The sequence below is a fragment of the Lissotriton helveticus genome, chromosome 12 (assembly GCF_964261635.1).
Source record: "Lissotriton helveticus chromosome 12, aLisHel1.1, whole genome shotgun sequence".
Classification (NCBI taxonomy): Eukaryota; Metazoa; Chordata; class Amphibia; order Caudata; family Salamandridae; genus Lissotriton; species Lissotriton helveticus.
The window spans coordinates 674,197,618-674,220,116 of NC_136073.1; the positions used below are offsets into that span (position 1 = coordinate 674,197,618).

Here is a 22,499-nt window from a genome sequence, read left to right on the forward strand (position 1 = left end):
GTGAGGCCCCTAGGGCAAAACCTATACTGTGCAACTTATTGTATGCTAATTGAGTAACTTGTATTGTACTTTTACCTCTGATCTCAAAGAGTGCAGAGGGGTTGTGTTTAGAATAAATACATATATATTTGATATATACCTTGTGTGGTGTCCTTTCATTTGGTACTCAAGGAATTATGATTGGTAAAACAACTTGCTTAATACGCTCTCTGAAGTCTTAGCCTTACGACTGCTGGTCCATGCTACCACTAGGGTAGCTTTCTATAAGGTTGACTTTACAACCACCATCAATAAGGGTCGATTAGACAGGTGCAAGGTGCCCACTAGAACTAGTGGACATCATATGCCAGGATAACTTACCACAAACTGCACCCACAAAGGGTCCTGGATTTTCCCTGCCAGGCCTCCAATGTTCCACGACAGAACATTACATGTATCCTGATTAAGCTGCTTTCCTAGTGCTCCCACCAATAGGGATGCCTGCTGCTGGGGGCTGAACTTCCTTGGCTCCTCCATGCTACCAGACAACTTCTTGGGAAATTGGGCAAAGATGCTCCTGTTGTTGGATTAAGTCTCCTGCTGCCTCAGGCTTCAAATGCAGTCAATTACACTTTTCCAGCCTAGATAGGGCTAAAAATCTGTTCGAGAGCTCCAGCCGGGGAGCCAACTGGTGCCCATCCGGTCGCCCTACACCTCCAAATTGTGGAGAAGGACCCGCCCGCCAACACCACAGAGGATCTTTGAGCCTGACCTCCAAGTTGTGGAGAAGGACCTGCCCCCCCAACACCACAGAGGATCTTTGAGCCTGCCCATTAAGAAACAAATTTGAATTCAATCGACTTCTGGGGTCGGCCTTATAGAAAAAACCCAAGGGGAGGGCCTTTATACCATAATCTCTATAGGAGGAATTAAGATAAACATCCCGAAGGATTCTATCCACAAGGCAACTGCTGATAAAGTTCACAATGATACAGTCGCCCCCTTCAGGTTTCCTCGAGCTCCCTATCCACCCCACACGGCGCACCATAATAATGTTACGTTCCACCATTGGTCCCATGGAGTTATTACTTGATAACCAATAAGTTACCTTGTTTCTAAGTTGTGTAAAATTTTCCTGCGATCCATGGGGAAGTGGCGGGACATTTGTCAAAATCACTACCAGGGGCGTGGATTGAGGCGGAAGATCAACAACTGCTAAGTTCTGATTGGCAGAAATGGAGGGTCCCTGGGGGATCAGCCGTGGCTCTTCCTGACCTCTGTACTGCCTGTCCCTGTCCAATTATAGATCGGTCCCCAATGGTAACTGGTCTAACACTTGTACTGTCAGCCAACCTACCTATGTCATTAGCAACCACATTTACACTACAGTGTTGGGTACTATTGGGAGGCTGGCAATCTACTGCTTCCACGGGTAGAGGAATAGGGCTTGGCGTCAAATGAACTGTATTCAAATTTGAGGGCAATGATTTAGGGGTATGTGAGGACTCTAAAAGTTTGTTTTGTTCTACCAAGATCTTCTCAATGCGGTTTAATTTGTCTACAATGGGACTCAGCCTATCATTCAACATGCAGCTCATGGTAGGTTTAAAGGCCTCCAACATATCCTGATTGACTATATTATCCATTAATTGAGCACCTACCTTGGTTTTGGGGACAGGTTTAAGGGGTACATTTAATTTGATTTATTTAGTCTGCCGGTCTATTGGCTTAGACTTCCTTTTAGCACTCCCGCTGGACCTGGGGGCCCCCTTAAGATTTCCTAAAGGGCCCACGTTACCGGGCGCTTCTTGGGGCACATGGTTCATGGTACCATCAGACCCATCGGACCCAAACGTGGGGGCTGATGCACCACTCTCCTTATTTGCAATAATCACAGTGGGAGAAAGTACTCTACGGGGTGCCGAACGGGGAGAACCCTGCATATGAGATAGAACTTCAGTGACATGAGAGGTGTCACTCAGCCCAGGGGATGATAGAGTATTCAGGGATTCAGTAGTGGTTTCCCTTGATGAAACAATGCCCCCCCCCCCATAAGAGAGAATACACCTTTAGAGGGGGATCTAGACAAACGCCTATTCACTAATTTAATTTCCCTATCGATGACAGAAGCAGCTCTTATCAAAAAGTCATCCATAGTTGTAACATTAGCCCTAGTGGCAACCCTTACCCCCTCTTGACATACTAGAGCCATCCTTCTTCCCATAATGCACACTCAGAACATACCCCCCCCTACACCTGCTGAAAGATGATAGCCCAGATACTAGTACAATACCAAAGCCCCTGAAATGTGAGACTAGTTCCACTGAATGGAGCTATAACAGTACGCCTCTGTAGTCAAACCACTCAACAAGTACAAGGATCCAGACCACAAGAAGGTTTCACCATGGATTGTAGCAAGTGAGGACCAAGAGAGTGGGTCCGGCCCCTGAAGGGCACATACGGGCCCGCCCTTGGCCCGGATCTTGCCCGGGCGCCAAGCCCTGTCCCCCTTTTGAGCGCCTCCTGGCGCTCAACGATGCGGTGCGCCACATGCGCAACGCACAGGATGGTGGGAGGTGTAGTTCGGAGCAAGCAGGCGGGCAATGGCGGTCGGCAGCGATGCCCCTGTGAATTGCAGCAAGGCAGGTGTCCCAAATGTCAGAAGCAGTGAAGCAGGCGTCTCCTCAGGGCTCTGCCGATAAGTGAGAATTGGCGGGAGCCCTGTCCCCCTTTTGAGCCTCCTGGCGCTCAACGTTGCGCGAAGTGCGCGCCGCACAGGACGGTGGGAGGTATAGTTCTGAGCAAGAAGGCGGGCAATGGCGGTCGGCAGCGATTCCCCTGTGAATTGCGGCACGGCCCAAATGTCAACAGCAGCGAAGCAGGCGTCTCCTCAGGGCTCTGCCGGTAAGTGAGAATTGGGCTCATGTCAGATCATCCAGGTGTAAGTTAAAATCACCCAAAAATTAAAAATTGTCAGTGCTCATAAGCAAAGGGGTTATCAGGCCGGGAATTTATGAAGCCCAAGGAACGAAAGGCCCGGGAGGGCGGTACACAAGTACTCCAGAGAAGGTGAAATTCGGGGTCAGGGCCAGCTTGAATAATGCCGCATCACAATTCATGAACAGTAAGTATTCGCATTTACACTGGTAATCCTTTTTTAAAATGATGGCAATACCCACACCAGTTTTAGAGTCCCTATCCTTCCTAACTATTGCGCAGTTAGGGGGTAAGCGGCAGCAATATCAGTGCCAGAACTCTCATGCAACCATGTCTCCGGGAGAAATACAGCATCTGGTTGATCATTGACCAAAAGATCAAAAATGTCGGCTTTATGCTTCGGAAGAGAGCGGCAGTTTGTGCTGAGGAAAGAAAATTCCTTACTAATTAGGGCGGCATGGTTAGTATTATTTTTGTTGTCCTTTGGAGTAGTTGCATGTCCCTGGGTTATAGCAAAGGAGAAACCGCAACATAAGCATTTTTTTCCCTGTTTTCTAGATATAGCAAGGTACAGTCGGGGAGGGGTGGATTGCGGTGAGCCATTAGTTGGCTAGTGGAGTAATAAAGTCTAAGTGCCCTGTTAAATCCAGGGGTCGTGCCTTCTGGTCCCGGTCGGGCACGGATGGGCGCAGACGGGCTTGCCTTTGGCGCACCAGTGGCACGCCCGCTGCGCGAGGAGGAAGACATCAGATTTAAGTAGGCAGCAAGCTCTGGGACGCTGACCGTCCAGCTCCGCCCCACCAACCAGAGAAGCAGGAAATCCTACAAGCCAGCACCCTCCACATCAAACGGCGAAACAACGCGGTGGCCTGAGGTGTGGGCATGCACAGTCAACCTAGATTCACAGAAGGTGAAAGTAGGAAGCGAATTGGTCAGGGTTGTCTTATATCCTCACTACTATACACTTAATATTTGGAACTTGTAGCATAGAGAATCATAGACAACGGCCAAATAAGGGGTGTTAAGGTAGGACCTGACACTCAAGGTAACAATGTTCATGAATGACATCCTGGTTTGACTCACACAGCCACATCTCTATCTGTGCTATTGGAGGAACTCCATCAGTTTGGGAGGGTTCAGTGTTTGGGATAAATATATCTAAATCTGAGGAGGGCGGGGGGCAGAGGTGGGCAAGGAGGGATTAGTTGTTTTATGGTGCTTGATGTATGTGTACTGCCAATTTAAAACCCCAAAAACTATTGAACCAAAAATCCTATTGCTCGAATATGTGGCCTGTGAAGAGACCAATACATGTCCAGTAGCAATCTAACCATGGCAATCCTCTTTGTAACATACTCATACCCCCAAAGTTACCATTAGTAGAAAACCACAGGCAGAGCACCACAAACACCCAACAACACTCCTTACGTGGAAATATGAGAGAAGACAGCATATACCGAAGGAGGGCGCAAATGTTTAGATGTTATGGAGGGCTAGCCGGAAGACCTCATTGGTGCACACCCAGGAATCTGCAACATTTTTCAACAAGAATGTGTGCTGGAAACCTAGAACTGGGTCATCATCTGCCTGAGCAAGACAGAAGGAAGGAAAGAAAGAAAGAAATAAAAATAAAAAATGAGTCAAAAGCAGATAAGGAGAAAAGGTAGACCTCCAATTTTTTTTTTTTGGGCCTGTGTTTGGTACAGGGATTTGCAAAGTCCAAATCAATAGAGAGGAGAGAGAATGCATGGGCTACCTAAAATGTGCATAATTGAAACAGCATGCAAATATCTGGTAATTGGCATACCACACTGGACATATGGCTTGTATTTGCTTAAGAAGTAACTGCTATAGTTAGTGAACAAAAGGATATGGGAGGAATTGAGAGGATGTGATATTGCCGATCAACTAAAATGACTCCAGTTTTGTCAAACTATGCCATTCATAAATGGCTGTACTAGATGTGGCCAAGGGTAGTCCAATATGTTAGCCTACTGGTGGGGTATGCAGGACCTGTGCATACAATGGAAGAAGATTCTTTATATAGATGGTCTAAAACCAGTCCCCAGTATTAGGAGAGCATTATTCAGACAAAGGAGAATTAATTTGCTCTTCCTTTTTTGCGTACGACACACCAAGTTTGCAGGTTAACACAGGTGGGGTTTTGTAGGTTAACCTGGGGTTGGCCTTAAGAATTTTGATTAGGTCAGAGTCCTTTTCCCAGTCAATGAGGAGGCTACTCCCTAGGACTGCTAGAGTTACAGTAAAATAACATGCTTCCAGTCTGCCTGGACACCAGAGCATGCCAATAAAGTCTTGATGTAAGCACGTTCTAAACATGGCTTCCTGGATGAAAAGCATTTAGGTTTTTCTTGCCAACAAAATATATAGATGGATCTAAGGTTTCGGGTGTGGCCTTGAACATTTTCAACCTAAAGTAATTGACCCATTTCTTTTTGGAATAAAATGTTCCCAATTCGAGTGATATAGGTTTCCTGTGCTGCTGTTCTTCACTAGGTCTCAGAAACCTTGCAATTATGAAGACCAATGGTACCTTGGAGGTCTTATCGCTGCCCATTCATGAGCTTGCATATAGATAATGCCTCCAGGTCAAAAGTGTCTTCTGATTTTCCAACAACTGCTGGGGACAGTCTTCCATTTGTGAAAGGCTTGTGGGTTAAGGTCAGAGGCCTAAATCACACTCTATACAGTATCTTTTTAGTTCTGGGTCTACGTCTATCCACTCTACAGAGGGTCTTGGCACTTGTATTAGCTTTGTTTTGTTTCATCTCTGCACAACGGGATCATTCACATTGTGCGTGTTCGAGACCTAGGACTCAGAGGCTAGCATCTCTTACATGTAGCAAAATAAGTTAAAAAGTAATGAATTGATCAAAAGAAGAAAAAAACGTATCAAGTATGAAATGGTCCGCTCTCGCTCTCTCGCAGCATCAAGACACACTATACGCGATCTAAAGGGATTTATTTTGGACAGTCCTTGAAAGGATACAAGAGCGAGGGAAGTGGGCTAGGAGGTGCCTGCTGTTGAATGATTAGCATAATAGGCAGGCAAAGGAAACTAATAAGAAGGATTCAGACGGATGAGCAAGGAGGGTCTGGATGCAGACAGTGTTACCGTCGTAGAAAAGGAAGGTTTATTTGCTAGTCTACTCATAAAAGAATCACTGTCGCTAAGACTAATTGGACGTACGCATGAGGTAAATCATAAGTTTATGCTGTGCCCTGGAGTCGACCAGTAGTCAAAAATCCCCAAAGGAACACTGCAGACGTTATTCCAGCAACTACCTCCTTTAGGTCAGGTTAAAGCATTTAATTTTGTATCCTCTGCACACATTACTAAATCACCAACTTATGGAATGTTGGGATTAAACTACATAGCATAAAAGTTACAGCTGTTCATTTCATAGCTAACAGGAACAAAACACGTTTGTTTTTACATACACAAAGTAACAGGCGTAACTCAAGCCATGGAATTAAAAGAAAATGCTCGTCACAAGCTTAATATCCCCATGTCACTGTAAAAGTGTGCGTTTATGCAGTGTAAACAATGAATATTAATGCAGAATCATCAGTATTTGCTAGGTTAACAATCTATATATTAGTAGCTGAATATAAATGAAACTCAATGGTTATTTTTGGACATACAATTTTCTAGTTCTAAGGGTCTGGTAGTCCAAGGCATGACTTCCCAGACAGGATAAGCTGCCCTGCCCCAACCTTGATGGTCCCATTCTGCTGCAGTGTGGGACAGGTTTGAACTTTCACAAGGGCTAATTGAGGTTTGCAGTCCGGCCCAGTCTCGTATTTATGATCGCATCATCAAAATTATAACATTCCGAATACAACGTATGCTACTCTATGTTAAAAGCTTCACATTCTTGCATGCACAGCATATCAAACTCATGGTCAAGATTTTTATACTGCATGAAAATATAGTGAGATTTGACTAAGACTGTTTGGGAGTCAGATCTGACTTGATAAATACAGGACTTCTGCAGACTTTGCCAACTTCCTAAATAAGCATTAAACAATCTTCCTGGAAACAGACTTGAATTTGGTGTAAAGATTATGTTACTTGCCCTGTAAGCATCTGTTCTTGGCATGTAGAGCTGTAGATTCACATGCTTTGCATACTCCTGCCATCTAGTGTTGGGTTCAGATGTTTGCAAGTTGTTTTTCTTCAAAGAAGTATTTTCCAGTCACAAGGTAAGGTGACTCATCCTTTCGGTGATGTAGCGAATGGGCAGACTCCATTGTTAGATTGTTTTCCCGCAAGAGGGTGAGAATGGAGTAAGTAAGTGTAGTATAGAGATGTCCATGCGTATGTAGTGTGAATAGTAAGAACTGCAACAACCACAGGTGTCCGGGGAGGAGGGTGGGCGCATGTGAAACTACAGCTCTGCATGCCAAGAACAGATGTTTACAGGGTAATTAACATAACCTGTTCGAGGCATGTGTGCTGTAGATACACATGCTTTGCATAGACTGTAAAGCAGTACCCTCCGAAAGGGGTGGCTAACCAGTAGGTGTTGCAGTTGTTTGAAAAAGTGTTTTTAACACTGCTTGTCCTACATTAGCTTGTTGACGTGCGAAAACATCCACACAATGTTAAGTGTGTGGTAATGACCATGTCGCTGCTTTACATATATCAGCTAAGCGAATGTTACCTAAAAGACCATAGATGCTAGTATTTTGCACATAGAATATGCTTTAGGAGGTTTAGTCCTTTTAGCTTTAACATAACCAGTTTGAATACAATTAACAATCCACCTAGAAATACCGGATTTAGAAATAGGATTTCCTTTATGAGGTGGAGCAAATCCAACCAAAAGTGGTTTTGTTTTAAGGTAATCTTTTGTTCTATCAATATAGTACAATAGTGCTCTTTTGACATCAAGTGTGCAGAGCCCTTTCTGCTATTGAATCTGGTTGAGGGAAGAACACAGGTAACAACTGATAAGTTGATATGAAAACCAGAAACTACCTTTGGAAGAATTTGGGTTTTTAAGAAGAACCCCTCTCTTTGTGAAGCTGTAAGAAAGGTTCTTCTAAGGTTAATGCCTGTAGCGCACCAACACTTTCTAATGAAATGATACCCATCAGAAAGGTAATCTTCCATGAAAAATTGTAATGTACAATTGTGTAAAGGCTCAAAAGGTGGACACATCAACCTAGTGAGAACAAAATTAAGGTTCCAAACAGGTGCAAGTGGTACCCTCAGTGGTATTATTCTTTTAAGTCCTTCCATAAAAGCTTTAATAACTGGAACTTTGAATAAGGATAAATGTCCGTTTTCCAGAGATGCAGCTACTGCCGCAAGGTGGGTTCGAATGGATGCGTAGGCTAAGCCTACTCGCTGTAGATACAAAAGATAAATATTTTATTGCTTATTTAAGAACGGTCACACAATCTGGTGGTAGATTTAGGTATCCAGACTTTAACTTCAAGAGCCAGATCGCTAGGTTGAGCTCTTTGGGGTTTGGATGTCTGATTTCTCCATGCTTCTGTGTGAGAAGGTTGGAAGTGAGGTGCATTTTTTGGTGTGGAACTACAGAAAGTTTAAGTAGTGGGGTGAACCACGGCTGACCAGCCCATGCGGGAGCCACTAGAATCAGTGTGGGTTGCCATAGTTTCCAAACCTGAAATGGAAGGAGGGAGAGAGGCAGAAAATCGTAAGCAAATATCCCTGACCAGTTCATCCATAGGGTATTTCATTTGGTTAGATGATGTGGGAAACTGGAGCTGAAGTTTCGGCATTTTAAGTTCTCTGCTGTGGCAAAGAGATCTATTTGTGGGAATCCCCATTTCTGGAAGTATGGGAGGAGAACCTGGGGATGAAATTCCCATTTGTGTACTTGATGCTGCATCTTGCGGAGGTCGGCAAATTGGTTGTTTATTTCTGGTAGGTGTTCTGCCAGAAGGTGAATTTTGTGATGTATTGCCCAACGCCAAATGGTCTGAGACAGGCGTGACAACTGTAGAGCATGTGCCCCCCTGGTTTTTGTACATTAGTACATGAATAATATTGTCCGTCCGGACTAGGACAACTTTCTTTATTAGGTGAGGGTGAAAAGCTTTTAGCGCTAGTTGAACTGCTGGAAGCTCCAAATCATTTATGTGGAGATTTCTGTGTTTGGTGTACCATAAACCTTGAATTCATATGCTGGAGATGGGCACCCCAACCTGTGAGAGATCCATCTGCTGTTAGTACGACTTTTGGAATGGGGTCGATGAACGGCCGCCCTTTTGATTGTGTGTGTTCCACCACTGCAGAGAGCATGGTTGCAGCGGTCTACCAACACTAGATCTGTTAATTGAGCCTGTGATTGATTCAACTTACGTGCTGAGCTTTCTTGTAGATGCTGCATATGCAGTCTTAAGTGAGGCACTATTGCAATGTATGATGCCATCATTCCTAAGAGTTGCATGAAAGTCTTTACTGTTAGGTATTGGTTGTTTTAAACTGTAGTAATAAAGTCTGAAAGTTTTGAATTCTGGCTGCATTGGGAGAGGCTAGAGCTGTGTGATTGTTTAGCATTGCTCCTAGATAGGTTTGTAGTTGTGAGGGTTGAAGATGGGACTTTTGTGCATTGACTGTAAAACCCAATTGACGGAGAAGGTTCATTGTAGCTTGGGTGTGTTGTAAACACTTTCTCTGTGTGTTGGCTTTGATGAGGCAATCGTCCAGATATGGGAAGACATGAATTTGTTGTCTTTTTAGATGAGCTAGACATTTTGTGAATACTCTAGGCGCATTAGTCTCTCGGAATGGCAGTACTTTGAATTGATATTGATTTCCTCCTATCACAAATCTGAGATATGTGCGATGTGCTGGATGAATAGAAATAAGACAGGTGTTGACATAAATTTGCCTTACTGTAGAAGTGGAAGCACTTGTTGAAGGGTAACCAAATGGAAGTGTTCTGACATATGTATAGGTTTAACAGTCAGATCTCAGATTGGTCATAGAGACCCATCCTTTTAGGGGATTAGGAAGTAAAGTGAGTAAACTCCTGACCCTTGATTATTTAATTAAACAGGTTCTATAGCTCCTTTTGTTAGAAGAACTTGTACTTCTTGTTTGAGAAGCTGTTGCAGCGAGAGTGTGTAAATGCAAGGTGGAATATTGGGAGGATTGCTGGTAAGCTCCAGGCAATAACCATTTTGGATAATAACTCAAACTCCTTTGTCTACTGTGATGGATTGCTAAGTGGGTAGAAACAGTTGTAATCTTCCCCTGACAGATGATGAATGGTCAGAGGGTAGTGGTAGCAAGTCACTGCTTGTTAAGAGGACTGGGAGGTACGTTCTGGTGTACCTTTCCCTCTTCCTTTAAAATGGTTTCCTCTAAATTACCCCTGTAGAATCCTCTCGAGAGGGATGATAGTGTTTGTGTCTTAAACGAAGATGCTGCTGAATCCAAGGTGTTAGTGTTATTTTTGGAGCCTCCTCTGTAAAAGGATGGATGAAAGGAACCTCTGGTAGAAGGAGATTGAAGTGCTACCATGGACTTTGTTACTTTGGTATCCTTCATTTTTTCAAGCCACTGATCTATTTGAGACCCAAAAAGGTGTTCTTCATCAAAGGATGCATTAAGCATGGTGTGTTGCACTTTTGGTTTGAAACCAAAAATTCTGAGCCATTCATGTCTCCTGAGCATAATGCTAGTGTTGATTCCTCTAGCTGCAATATCTGCAGAATCTAATGCACACCTGATAGATGAATTAGAAATAGGTTTCCCTTCTTGTGCTATTTCTTACCCCCTCATTTTTTGTTCTTCTTGGAGATATTTTTATTCTTCTTCCATCCATCAAGTGGAGTGGTGTGGCTCACTGGTTAGAGGCGGCAGACCCGGGAGCAGAGGACGGCCCGGGACCAGGGTTCAATCCCCGAAGCGGCAGGGTCTTGGACCAGGGTCAACGGACTCGATAATTCTCGCCTCGGTGCCTACTCTAACTAGGGATCACACTCGGCAACTCTGGGCATTAGCTTGCCTCATCTCCACAACGACCCCCCCCACATACGCCGGGGATGCCTGGTTTCACCTTGGAGATACCCAGTAGGGACCATCACACAGGGAAAGGCAGGACGGGTTCCCCAGCGGTCTACAGCGCAGAGATACTCCTTCGGGAGTCGATTCTAGCGCTTTAGAAACCCACAATCAATCATCAATCAATCAATCTCGTCCCACTGAGCTCGATCCTACCTGGACAAGAGACCCTGTGTATTAATATACACCAATGGTTGGTTGATTGAGCAGCCACTCTTTTTCCCCATGCATCTATGAGTTTGGATTCTGGAGGTGGTGCTTTCCCTGATGTTTGCAAATGTGTCCTTTTACTGTATTAGAGATCACTAATGAATCCAAAGGCAACTGACCCCTAATGAAAACTGGTTCAGATGGAGGGGTTTATATTTTTTGTCCACTCTAGGTGTTAATATACATGCTCTAACAGGGCCTTTAAAAATATCATTAGTATGTCTCAACATACCTTTAAGCATAGGCAACATTTGCCTTGTTCTGTGTGTTTCCTAATGTTGCACATAGAACATCTTCCTACAGTGCTTCCTTGTGCTAAGGAACTCCGTGGTTATTAGCTATCCTAGCAATTGACTCCTCGTATGCCGTATCAGCAGCAGGGGAAGGTTTTGTTGGGTATAGAACAAGGTCTGTATGTTGAGGTGGATCTATGTTCTAGTCATCCAAAGGATCTGGTTGTGGCTGATAATTTGCATCATCCTCTTGTATATCAGGATTTGTGTTACTACAACCTGATGGTGCAATGTGTAGAGGATCTGTATGTGACAAAGTGGGTATTGGTGAAAAAGGTGGAGGGGTTTGGGGATTATGAATAGGGCTAGTAGCTATGTCCTTTTTCGTCTTGAGAGGAATGTTATATTCAGTGTCTGTTTTCCCTTTTAAGGTATTACTGGTTTTCCTGTTATGTGACCAGTATAAGTATTTATGTGAATTTTCTTTTGTTTGGGATCCAGCTTTTCTTTCATGTTTTCCAAGATCGGCTTTGGTGGTTGTAAAGGAACATTGGTTTTGGCACCGAAATTTTTGGTGCCTGGCTGGATTTCAGTTTTTTCTCTTCCGATCGAGATGTTTTGGATCCGAAAAGGTGTAATCTCGGCTCGAGCCGGAAGGCTTGACGTGCTATTTCAGAGCTGAAGCGGGAAGACTGGTATTTGAATCAGTCTCGAAGCAGACTATCGCCTGTTGGCAGTGTTGGAGTAAGTTTGGTGGGCAAAGCGGCTTTGGTACTCACAGCACCCTGTCCAGCTGGAACGTCGTGGGACTCTAGTTCAATCTCCAACTCGGAATCTTAGTTCAGGGGGGAGAAAGTCTCTTCTTCCGTTGCAGTTTCTTCCTGCTCGATATCTTTACTGAAGATACCCGGCGTGTCCCCGATACTTTGTCGTTGCATGTCTCTCCGTCCAGCCAGACGGTCCCATAGAGTCTTACTGGATCGGAACGACTGACACAAGTCGCAATCTTCCTCCTTATGTTCAGGGGAGAGACAGAGGTTGCAGATCTTATGCTGGTCTGTGGGCGGATATTTGGAATGGCATCAAGGAGAAAATTGAAACAGTGTCCATTCCATCAATGGAATGCAGGACGCTGGTTCTTGAAGTAGAAGCCAACAGAAGAAAAAGGTGGGCTCGAAAGCTGCAGTTAGAGTTTTTTTCGATGATCTAGATAATGTTTTCATAAATTTCGACATAAAAAGGTCAAAGATGCGATTGAAAACAATACCGAGGGTAGAGTGAATTGCGCACTGAATGGATCTCGATTGACAGTTTTGAATAGAAGAGCAGCAATACACATCCGAACCAGATGTCGGAAATAAAACAACTAACAATGGAGTTGATGCACATGCACAATATGACCGAAAGGAAGAGTCACCTTACTTCTTGACTGGAAAAGACTTCTTCAAAGAATAACAACTTGCAAACATCCGGATCCAACACTAGATGGCAGAAGTATGCAAAGCATGTGTATCTAGGGCACACATGCCTCGAACCAAGGCTTTTCAATGAAGTATTGGGTGATGTCACTTAAGATCTTGGGGCAGAATTTCATCAATATCGTGATGACACTCAAGTCTACCTTATGTTGAAGTTCCCTGAATCCATCTCACTTATCAAATGATCTCTACAATGCAATCTTAGATTGATGGCACAAAATAAAACTCCTAAAATAAAATAGGTTATTTAATTTCTCTTACTCCAAAATCTGTTCAAGTTTTAAAACAATTCAAGAACAAAACCATCAGGAATTCTCCAATTACCTGCTGGTAAACATTACACAGACTATTCTTGCTTGTCATAATCCTAAAATTAATCAATCCTGATTTTGTACAGCGCTAAAAACCAATAAAATAGTTAAGTGCTCAATAGCATTGGATCTCTTAAAACATCAAGGACTTTTTGGAGCGAGTTACATCAGGGAAACAGTTTTAACAAAATCTTAGACCCTCGCCAAGAGGACATAGCTACCTGTCCCTTCACGAGAGCATTAAGTTAATACTTGAACAGTATCACAAAATTCAAAGAGACCACACGGAGGGAAGAAGAGACCCTAGAACTAGGAAGTGCAGGACTCACTGTAATGAAGATAATCAGAAAATATGAACATTACTTCTTCCTTATTGCAATCCATACCAGCGGCAGTTTCTGAATGAAAGTGCAGTGAAGGCACCAGCGGCTGCCATCATGTTTATTCATCATCATCATTCAATCTTTATTTCGGCCGTTGGCCACCAAAGATATACAATAAAACATATATAAATCAGCATAAAATCGACATGCATAATCAATCGATGCATACTTATACAGTAAAAAACCTTAGAATTGCATGCTAAAAGAATTGCATTTAAAAGTGTAAACCTTAACATTAAGAGAGGGCCTGCATCTTCAAAATACGAGTGCGAGTGTGCCACACATTCGTGAGAAATTTCGCTATTGCAAACACAGTTAGGGTAGAAGCATCAGTTTTTAAAATTCTATACATTGGAAGGTACTCCCTACAACCCAGGTTTCTAATCAATGGTAGGAGCCAATATTTCCTCGCTGCCTTATACACTGGACAAAACAGGACCACGTGTAGATCGCTTTCCTCCGCACCTGCGCAGGCCGGGCACTGCTTTGTGGAAGGGGGTGTTGACCAGAAGCTGATAAAAGATCGTAAAGGCAGTGTGCCATACCTCCATTGGAGAAACAACTTCCTGGCCAGCACGGGGGAAATAGCGTCTAGAACTCTCTCCAACCTGTACGAGTCCTTGCTTTGCACAAAAACAGAGGTAAGTGACCCTTCACCCCGGCTAACTAAGGCCATGGCTAATTTTTGTTCATGATAGGCGATGGCCAAAGCTCTCTTTGAGATGTTGTAATGAGGCGTTAGCCGGGTTGGACCAAAGGTCAGGAAACCCCAGGATCATACAGGATTTCTGGATATATTTTATCCAGGGGATCAATAGGGCTTTCGGGTGAGTTAACAGCTCCATCAGTTCTGCCCTGTAGGCAAGAAGGTCTTCACTACTCCACAACCTTCGCCAGAAGGCTATGGGTCTCAGCCATAGTTCGTCAGCTATTGGTCGCAGACCCAGATCTAGTCTCAAGGAGAGGAGTGGGGTGCTGGCCGGAACCGCAACCATCTGCCTGATGAAGTTATTCTCAGTTGAGGACAAACTGCGGCAAGGTATATGTCCCCACAGTTCCGCACCATACATAGTAGCGCCCCTGGCCTGAGCTTTGTAGATCTGGACGAGCGGCCCCAACGGGCGGTATGTGGAGCGGTTCATCATCCGCGTGATACCCCCTGTGGTCTGAACCAATTTGAGGTTGGCCCTGCTCTGATGTGATCCCCAAGACATGGTTTCATTGAGAGTTACACCAAGATATTCAAAGGTGGAGACTCTCTCGAGCCGTGAGGCTCCCAAAAGTGGATTCGGACGCAGTTTTTGTCTTGGGTTCAGGACCATAAACTTGTTTTTACCCACATTAATTTCTAAGCCCCTGTCAGTGCAAAAGGACACGAACGAATCAAGGATCCTCTGTATCCCCATTGGGGTTTTGGACAGCAGCAGGGTGTCGTCTGCAAACATGATTGCAGGCACCCTGCTGCCGTTCAATTTAGGGGCGTCAGTATATTCGGTGGCATTTAGATGGGCGATTACCCCGTTGACAAAGAGGCAAAACAGGGTCGGTGCCAGCACACAACCCTGCCTAACCCCTCGGTCAACGGGGAATCTATCCGTCAGTGCCCCGGACCTCCCGCACCTCACACGGGCATAATTATTGTGGTGTAATCTCTGCAAGATTATCAGGATGTCCGGTGGTACGCCCATCTCGGCCAAAACGCTCCAAAGTTTCCCTCTGGGCACCAGGTCGAAGGCGGCCCGGAGATCCACAAAAATTGTGTATAGGCTGCCGCCCTCGAATATCGCAGCCCTCCAGTAGATCATATTCAATCGAAACACCTGGTCCACTGTGGAGACTCCCTTTCTAAATCCCGCCTGGTACGGGCTAAGAACACCCAGCTCTTCTGCCCAGTCCTGAAGCCGGTTCAGCAATACCCTACCAAACAGCTTCTGCGACACATCGATTAGACTGATTGGTCTGTAGTTGGCTGGGAGTAGAGGCGAGCCCTTTTTAAATATGGGGACCACCTCCGCCCCCAGCCAAGTACTGGGGATTTCCATGCCGCTAAGAACTCCATTGAACAGGCTAACAAGGTAGGGGGCCCAGATGGTGGGCTCCTGCTTGAACAAATCCCCGGGTAGGCCATCCAAACCTGGCGCCTTTCCCGAGGTTATTCCAGCTATTGCAACCTTGACCTCGTCCAATCTTATTGGATCCCCCTCATAATCGGGCCAACCAACTCCGGTGTCATTGGTAGGTTCTCCCGGCTCAGAGCTATATAGGGATTGAAAGTGTGCCTGCCACACCTCTGGTGCAATATTTGGCTCAATTGCCGAAAGGAGATTCCCCGACCCCCCGTTTACTAATCTCCAGAACATTCGATGATCCTTGGTTGCTAAGGACCTAGTGAGCTCTTCCCATTGATTCTCCTCCCATTCGGTTTTAGCGTGGGCAATTAGTTTTTTATATGCCCATCTCCTTTCTCTTAACTGCTCTCCACCCAAACCCTCCTTGATGGATCTAAGGAGTTCCCCCTTTGCCTTTCTACAGGCTGCGTTATACCATGAAGATTTGTGTGGCTGCCCCCTCCTTGGATTCTGTGCATTGCTAAAGAGGGTGGGGGCCGCAGCCTTTACAAGGTCCTCGTGTGCCTGATATAATTTGGCCTGTGAATCTTTGTTACCCACCCCGGTGGCTAAATCTCCCACAGTTTCGAAAGTGGAAATCAACCCTGCGTAGAGCCTCGGGAGTTTCTCCTCGCTCGCGGCCAGTTGTTCCCACCTGACTCTTCTCCTGTTGTTTTCCAGTAGGAGTTCAGGTTTGCTCCCCTCCCCGGACATTATGCTGGTTTGAAAGCCGGGGTGAATGAGGTCAAGTTCGAGGGCGTTGTGGTCGCTGTCTAGCCTTTCCATAACCCTAAAATCCCGAATAGCTGGCCAGTTCGCTATCTGTACCAGGACATAGTCCAAGCGGGATTCTCTTCCCACTCTGTTATAGGTGGTTCTGCTTGGTATGTCAGATCTACTACGCCCATTACAGGCTCTAATTCCAAACCTTAGAGTAAGAGCTGTAATCTGCAATGCTACAGGAGTCCATGCCTTCGGAGGGGGAGCATCTACCGAGGGCACTGACCACCTGAGCTCTTCTTCTATTGGAAAGCCCTCTAAAAGGCCTGGCAGTGGCTCAAAATGGGAATTTAAATCCCCTCCCACTATATAGGGTAGATCACCTGGTATTTCGGACAGATAATCCGAGAGTTCGTCTAAGGTGGGCGATTCCCTAGCAATTCCAACCGGCCTAGAGTAAATGTTTATTAGGGCAAGTTTCGCTTGGTTTGGCCAGGACAGTAGAACCACAAGGATATCGTCAGAGGGGGTCAATAACCGTGTGGCCTCACAGCCAAGGTGGGATGCCACCCAGGTCGTGAGCCCACCAGAAGGGCGACCTTTACCCTCCCACCTGGCCGGGATGTAAAATGACTGATAGCCTTGGTGCCCATAGTCTTCCCTTGCCCAGGTTTCCTGGAACATACAAACATCGCCAGTCTCAATATAAGATCCCCAATCTTGGTCAGCCAGCTTGTTGGCCAATCCGGCCACGTTCCACCAGATTAGTCTTAAGTGATCAATGACAGGAGTTGCCGTGATGGAAGAATAAGAGGGGGCAATTCCAGACGTTGCACCAGTTGTTACATCGGGGACGTTATCAACAGTGAATCCGGATGGCTTAGTGGGATCACAGGGACCATTGTCCAGGGTCGCAGGGTTATTGAAGGACAGTCAATCAACCCTATCAAGCCCGCTCAGGCAGTTAAAGCGATTGAAGTGGAAAAAGGGTGTTTCAGGTAGCTGGTAGTTAGAACGCTGAACATATTCTTTATGCCTAGGTCTCTGTTCCACCCTTGTCCAATTGCCTTGCGGCGGGTCATAATGCATGCGAATGGGTGGAAAAAAGAAAGAGACTGGGAGGGTCTGTATAGTAGAGTCCAATGATCTGTTTGACCCTGCGCAGATGTGTAAAACAGTACCAGGGTCCCTGAAGGACACCATTATGCAGTCCCCTATTATTGTTTTCCTCATATTCCCCAACCATGGCACCCTTCTGACCATAATAATCTCATTATTAAAATGTGGTGGTAGGGGTCTATTCCAATTTAGCCATTTAATGACTTTCTTCTTAAGAGATTGGAAATCTTCGTTTTCACCCCTTTGTAAAGGGGGGGCTCCCGCTAAAACCACCATAAGGCTATTAGACTCCGGTGGCAGGTCAGGTCTCCGTAATCTTTGAACAGGCCGGTCAAGAGGGGAAGAGGAATTATTAACAGTGGGAGGTGGCCCAGGATTTGTGCCTGGCTCTAGACTATGGGGGGCAGGGTCTATTATCTGAGGAGGCATAGTATTTAAGGTACTACGTGGGGTCCGAACAGGGATAGCCATAAGTGGCTGCAAAGGGGGGCAGTGACAGTGCCATTCAGAGCTCCTACATTGGAACCCCGTAAATCTCCTATATTAGAGGGAGGGTTTTGTATGTTGGGTGGGTTTCCCAAGGGTGGATTAGGTCCCATATTTCTGGTCTGCTTACTAACCGAGGTGTTCAGAGTGGTTAGAGTTGCCTCTAGGATAGTAAGCCTAATTTCGACTTTTTTCAAACTTTCGCTAATGGGCAGCAAAAGTGAACGAAGTAGGAATTCTATACTCCCCAGTGATGTAATGGGGGGAGCTGTAATGGACGGATTACCCCCTAAATCACTGTTGGTAACAACAGAGATAGTGCTTGTATCATTGGGAAGGGTTTCAATGTGCACATTCTCTCTAACCCTGACTAGGGTAGGAGCAGGCTTGTGTTTTTTGCCGAAGTCTGAGTGAGGTATTTTCGTTTTCCCCTGTCCCCCCCTCGTCCTCCTTCTACGCTTACTTGGTGGGGGGCCATGGAGCTCCGCCACTACAATTTGCTTGGGCTTAGTTTTGTTGATTTTGTCTGGAGGAAGGGTTTGGGTGACCAAATCAACCATCATATAGGTAGAGATTGGGGGTGGAATGGGCTCCGTGATCTGTTCGGACAGTGTACCAGGGGTGGTGATGCTATCTCTTAATAGTAGGGGCACACCATCTTGGGTTGAGGGATCCTGACTATCATTAAGGGTGCCTTCCTCTTGAGAGATGGGGTAAGGGATTATCTCGCTCAGGGGTCTACATTTCATGGTTTCAATAGAGCTGCGACGCTCTGCCCTTCGCTTCTCTAAGGAGCTTTCTTTTCCCCCTTCGCCCTTTGCAGGTTTAAAATAATTATCCAAGGTCCCAGTGTTACATCCGCCCACCCTTGATGGGGTCTCACATGGAGCCGGTGAGGGCATGGCCGTGGCCTGGTTCAGTTAGTATCTAGAGGGTGCAGGCGAAAATAAGTGGGCCCAGCCCAGCCTCCTTCGGCCCCCGACGGCCACAGACGGCCACAGACGGCCACAGACGGCCACAGACGGTCCCGCCCTTGTCCCGGGCTTCTCCCGGGACGCTCCCGCGCAGCGGAGTGTTGATCCACTTAAACGGTGATTTAGACCAATAGGAATGAGGCTTTAAATACCCCGGTGCTCAGGGGGGCGGGGCTAGCCGGGAAAGCGGGCCAGGTGTCTTCTATCGGCCAGCAGGGACTCTTGGAACACCGAGCCCCTGCGCGCTCGCAGCCCTGCTCGGCCCTTGCTGCACCCTGGTGGGTCCTTTGCAGACCTCGGGGTCTTGTGGCGAAGCGGGTCCCGCGGAGCGGGAGCCGCGAGGCGTGGGTGCAAATCCGGCCCCGAGCTGATTCCGAAGTTTGGTGCAAGGAAACGCACACAGCAGCCCCAGGACGGCAAACCAGCACCAAGTAGAAAGAGTCCCACAAAGCAAAGAATGAGGTGAGGCTTTGAATCCCCGGTGCTCAGGGGGGCGGGGCTAGCAGGGAGAGCGGGCCAGGTGTCTTCTATCGGCCAGCAGGGACTCCTGGAACACCGAGTCCCTGCGCGCTCGCAGCCCTGCTCGGCCCTTGCTGCACCCTGGTGGGTCCTTTGCAGACCTCGGGGTCTTGTGGCGAAGCGGGTCCCGCGGAGCGGGAGCCGCGAGGCGTGGTTGCAAATCCGGCCCCGAGCTGATTCCGAAGTTTGGTGCAAGGAAACGCACACAGCAGCCCCAGGACGGCAAACCAGCACCAAGTAGAAAGAGTCCCACATTATGAGGCCATAGCAACAAGTTTTAAGTCTTCCATCAACAACCAGTTAGGAAACCACCTTTTGGTATATCTGACCAAAATAGAATGACAGAGGCCAAAGTCAACATCCAGGCAGGATATTTCATACTGCAGCAGTCACGGAGAAGGTGAGGCAGGGGCCTAGCATCAAATGTAAAGATACCAAAATTGTGATGTCTTATTCCCCCCCCCCCCCCCCACTTTACTAGATATACATAATACATGTTTTCTTTAATAACTCCAAAACTACTGAACAGATTTACACCACATTACAAAAAGCACTCTTTCTGGACCAATATAGAAAGCACGCAATTGCGAGAGAGAGAGAGAGAGATCGAAAGAGTGTAGGAAACCCACCTCTCTATATAGTGCAGCACAATGAGGTACACTGTACAGAGGTCGAAGAGACCCTTACTGGTTTACAGAGACAAAAGCTAATAATTCCAACACTATTTTGTGGTAGTGTGAGCAAGCAGTTAGGCTTGTCAGATGGTAGTGCTAAGTATTTGTTGTACACACCAGGGCAATAAATGATAAACACACTCAATGAATGAAATCCAGACTGATTTAATAATAAATATTAGACCAAAAACTTTGGGTACATGGTAAATACTTTTAACAATATGAGAAAATCACAGTCTACAGATGTGTGCAATTACGCGCAGGAATATGCTACTTACCAGTATGCATCTGTTCGTGGCATGTAGGGCTGCTGACATTCATATCTGTGCATAGATCGCCGCCTAGCGTTGGGTCCGGTTGATTGCACATTGTTGTCCTAGAAGAGTCTTCGAAGTATCACGAGATAAGTGGCTCCTCCACTGGACTACAGTGCGCATGGGCATCCTCTCCATCCTCAGATTGTTTTTCGCCATTGTGGCAGAGATGGAGTATGATACAGTAAGTGATGTCCATGCTAGAGATTAATTCTGAGTGCTACAGCTGCGACAGGCACCGGGCAGGAGGGCGGGCGATATGAATGTCAGCAGTCCTACATGCCAAGAACAGATGCATACTGGTAAGTAGCATATTCCGTTCGAGGCATGTGGGCTGCTGAATTCATATCTGTGCATAGAATGGATAGCAGTCTCCCCCTTAGCGGTGGTCGCCCGTGCCAGCTGCAGCAGTCTGAAAAAGAGTCTTGAGAACAGCATGTCCTACAGCTGCTTTCTGCTTGGAGTGTACATCTACACAGTAGTGTTTGGTAAATGTATGTATGGTAGACCATGTGGCTGCTCTACATATTTCTTCTAGAGGAATGTTTCCCAGGAAAGCCATGGATGCCCCTAACTTGCGTGTTGAATGCGCTCTTGGGGGAACTGTTAATGTGCGTTTAGCTTTCTGATAACAAATCTGTATGCACTTAACAATCCATCTGGCTACACCTGATTTGCAAATGGGGTTGCCTTTATGCTGTGGTGAAAAGGCAACAAACAGTTGCTTAGTTTTCCCGAAATGTTTTGTCCTGTCTATATAGTACAGGAGAGCTCTCTTAACGTCTGGTGTATGTAGAGCTCTTTCTGCCACTGAATCTGGATTTGGGAAGAACACTGGCAGTTCTATTGTTTGATTGATGTGAAACTGGGATACCACCTTTGGCATAAATTTAGGGTTTGTACGTAGTACTACCCTATTTGCGTGAATTTGGATGAATGGCTCCTGAATAGTTAGGGCTTGCAGCTCACTAACTCTTCCAAGTGATGTAATCGCCACTAAAAAAGCCACTTTCCACGTTAGGAATTGTATTTCACACGAGTGTAGAGGTTCAAAAGGTGGTCCCATCAGTCTGGTTAGAACCACGTTCAGGTTCCAGACAGGTGAAGGTGGGTGTCTTGGAGGAATCACTTGTTTGAGTCCCTCCATGAAAGCTTTAATAGCAGGTACTCTGAAGAGTGAAAGGTGCTGCCTGTTTTGAAGATAAGCTGCCACCGCAGCTAAATGTATACGTATGGAACTGTAGGCTAGATTGCATCTGTGTAAATGTAACAGATAACATATGATGTTTTGAGTTGATGCATCTAGCGGATTTACGTCATTATTGTTACAATATATGACAAATCGTTTCCACTTTGCCGCATAGCATGCTCTGGTTATAGGTCTTTTTGCCTCCTTGATAATATTCATGCAGTCAGGAGGCAAGTTCAGGTAACCAAACTATGACTTCAGGAGCCAGATCGCAAGGTTTAACTGTTGCGGATCTGGGTGCTGAACGTCTCCATGGCTCTGCGTTAACAGACTGGGTGTTAACTGCAGCCTTTGATGAGGCACCACGGAAAGTTCTAGGAACGTGGTGTACCATGGTTGCCTCGCCCACGTTGGAGCATCTAGGATGAGGGTCATTGAGTCTTGTCGTAGTTTGCGTGCCACTAGTGGTATGAGCGGGGCTGGTGGAAAAGCGTACGCAAATATGCCTGACCAGTTCATCCATATCGCATTGCCCTGAGACTGCGGGTGTGGAAACCTGGCGGCGAAGCTTTGGCATTTTGTGTTTTCCCTTGTGGCGAACAGGTCTATCTCTGGATGACCCCACTGCTGGAAGTACGGTTGTAGCACTGAGGGATGTATCTCCCACTCGTGCATCTGGTGGCTGTGTCTGCTGAGCAGATCCGCCATCTGGTTGTCCCTGCCTGGGAGGTGTTCCGCCATGAGGAATATGTTCCTCTGAATGGCCCACTTCCACATGCTTTGCGCTAGATGTG

General features: G+C 46.1%; 1 protein-coding gene across 2 annotated transcripts in view; it reads right to left on the reverse strand.

Moving 5' to 3' along the window:
- NUTF2 (nuclear transport factor 2) overlaps positions 1 to 22,499 on the reverse strand; it is a 206,753-nt gene that overhangs the window by 86,969 nt on the left and 97,285 nt on the right. Inside the window, exon 5 of one of the 2 annotated variants that reach the window (XM_078668478.1) lies at positions 4,345 to 4,503. The exons of the other annotated variant lie outside the window; for it this stretch is intronic. Coding sequence (XP_078524604.1) covers positions 4,393 to 4,503 — 111 coding nt within the window. The 3' untranslated portion in view covers positions 4,345 to 4,392. The remainder of the gene's footprint in view (positions 1 to 4,344; positions 4,504 to 22,499) is intronic. 2 annotated transcript variants of the gene reach the window in all.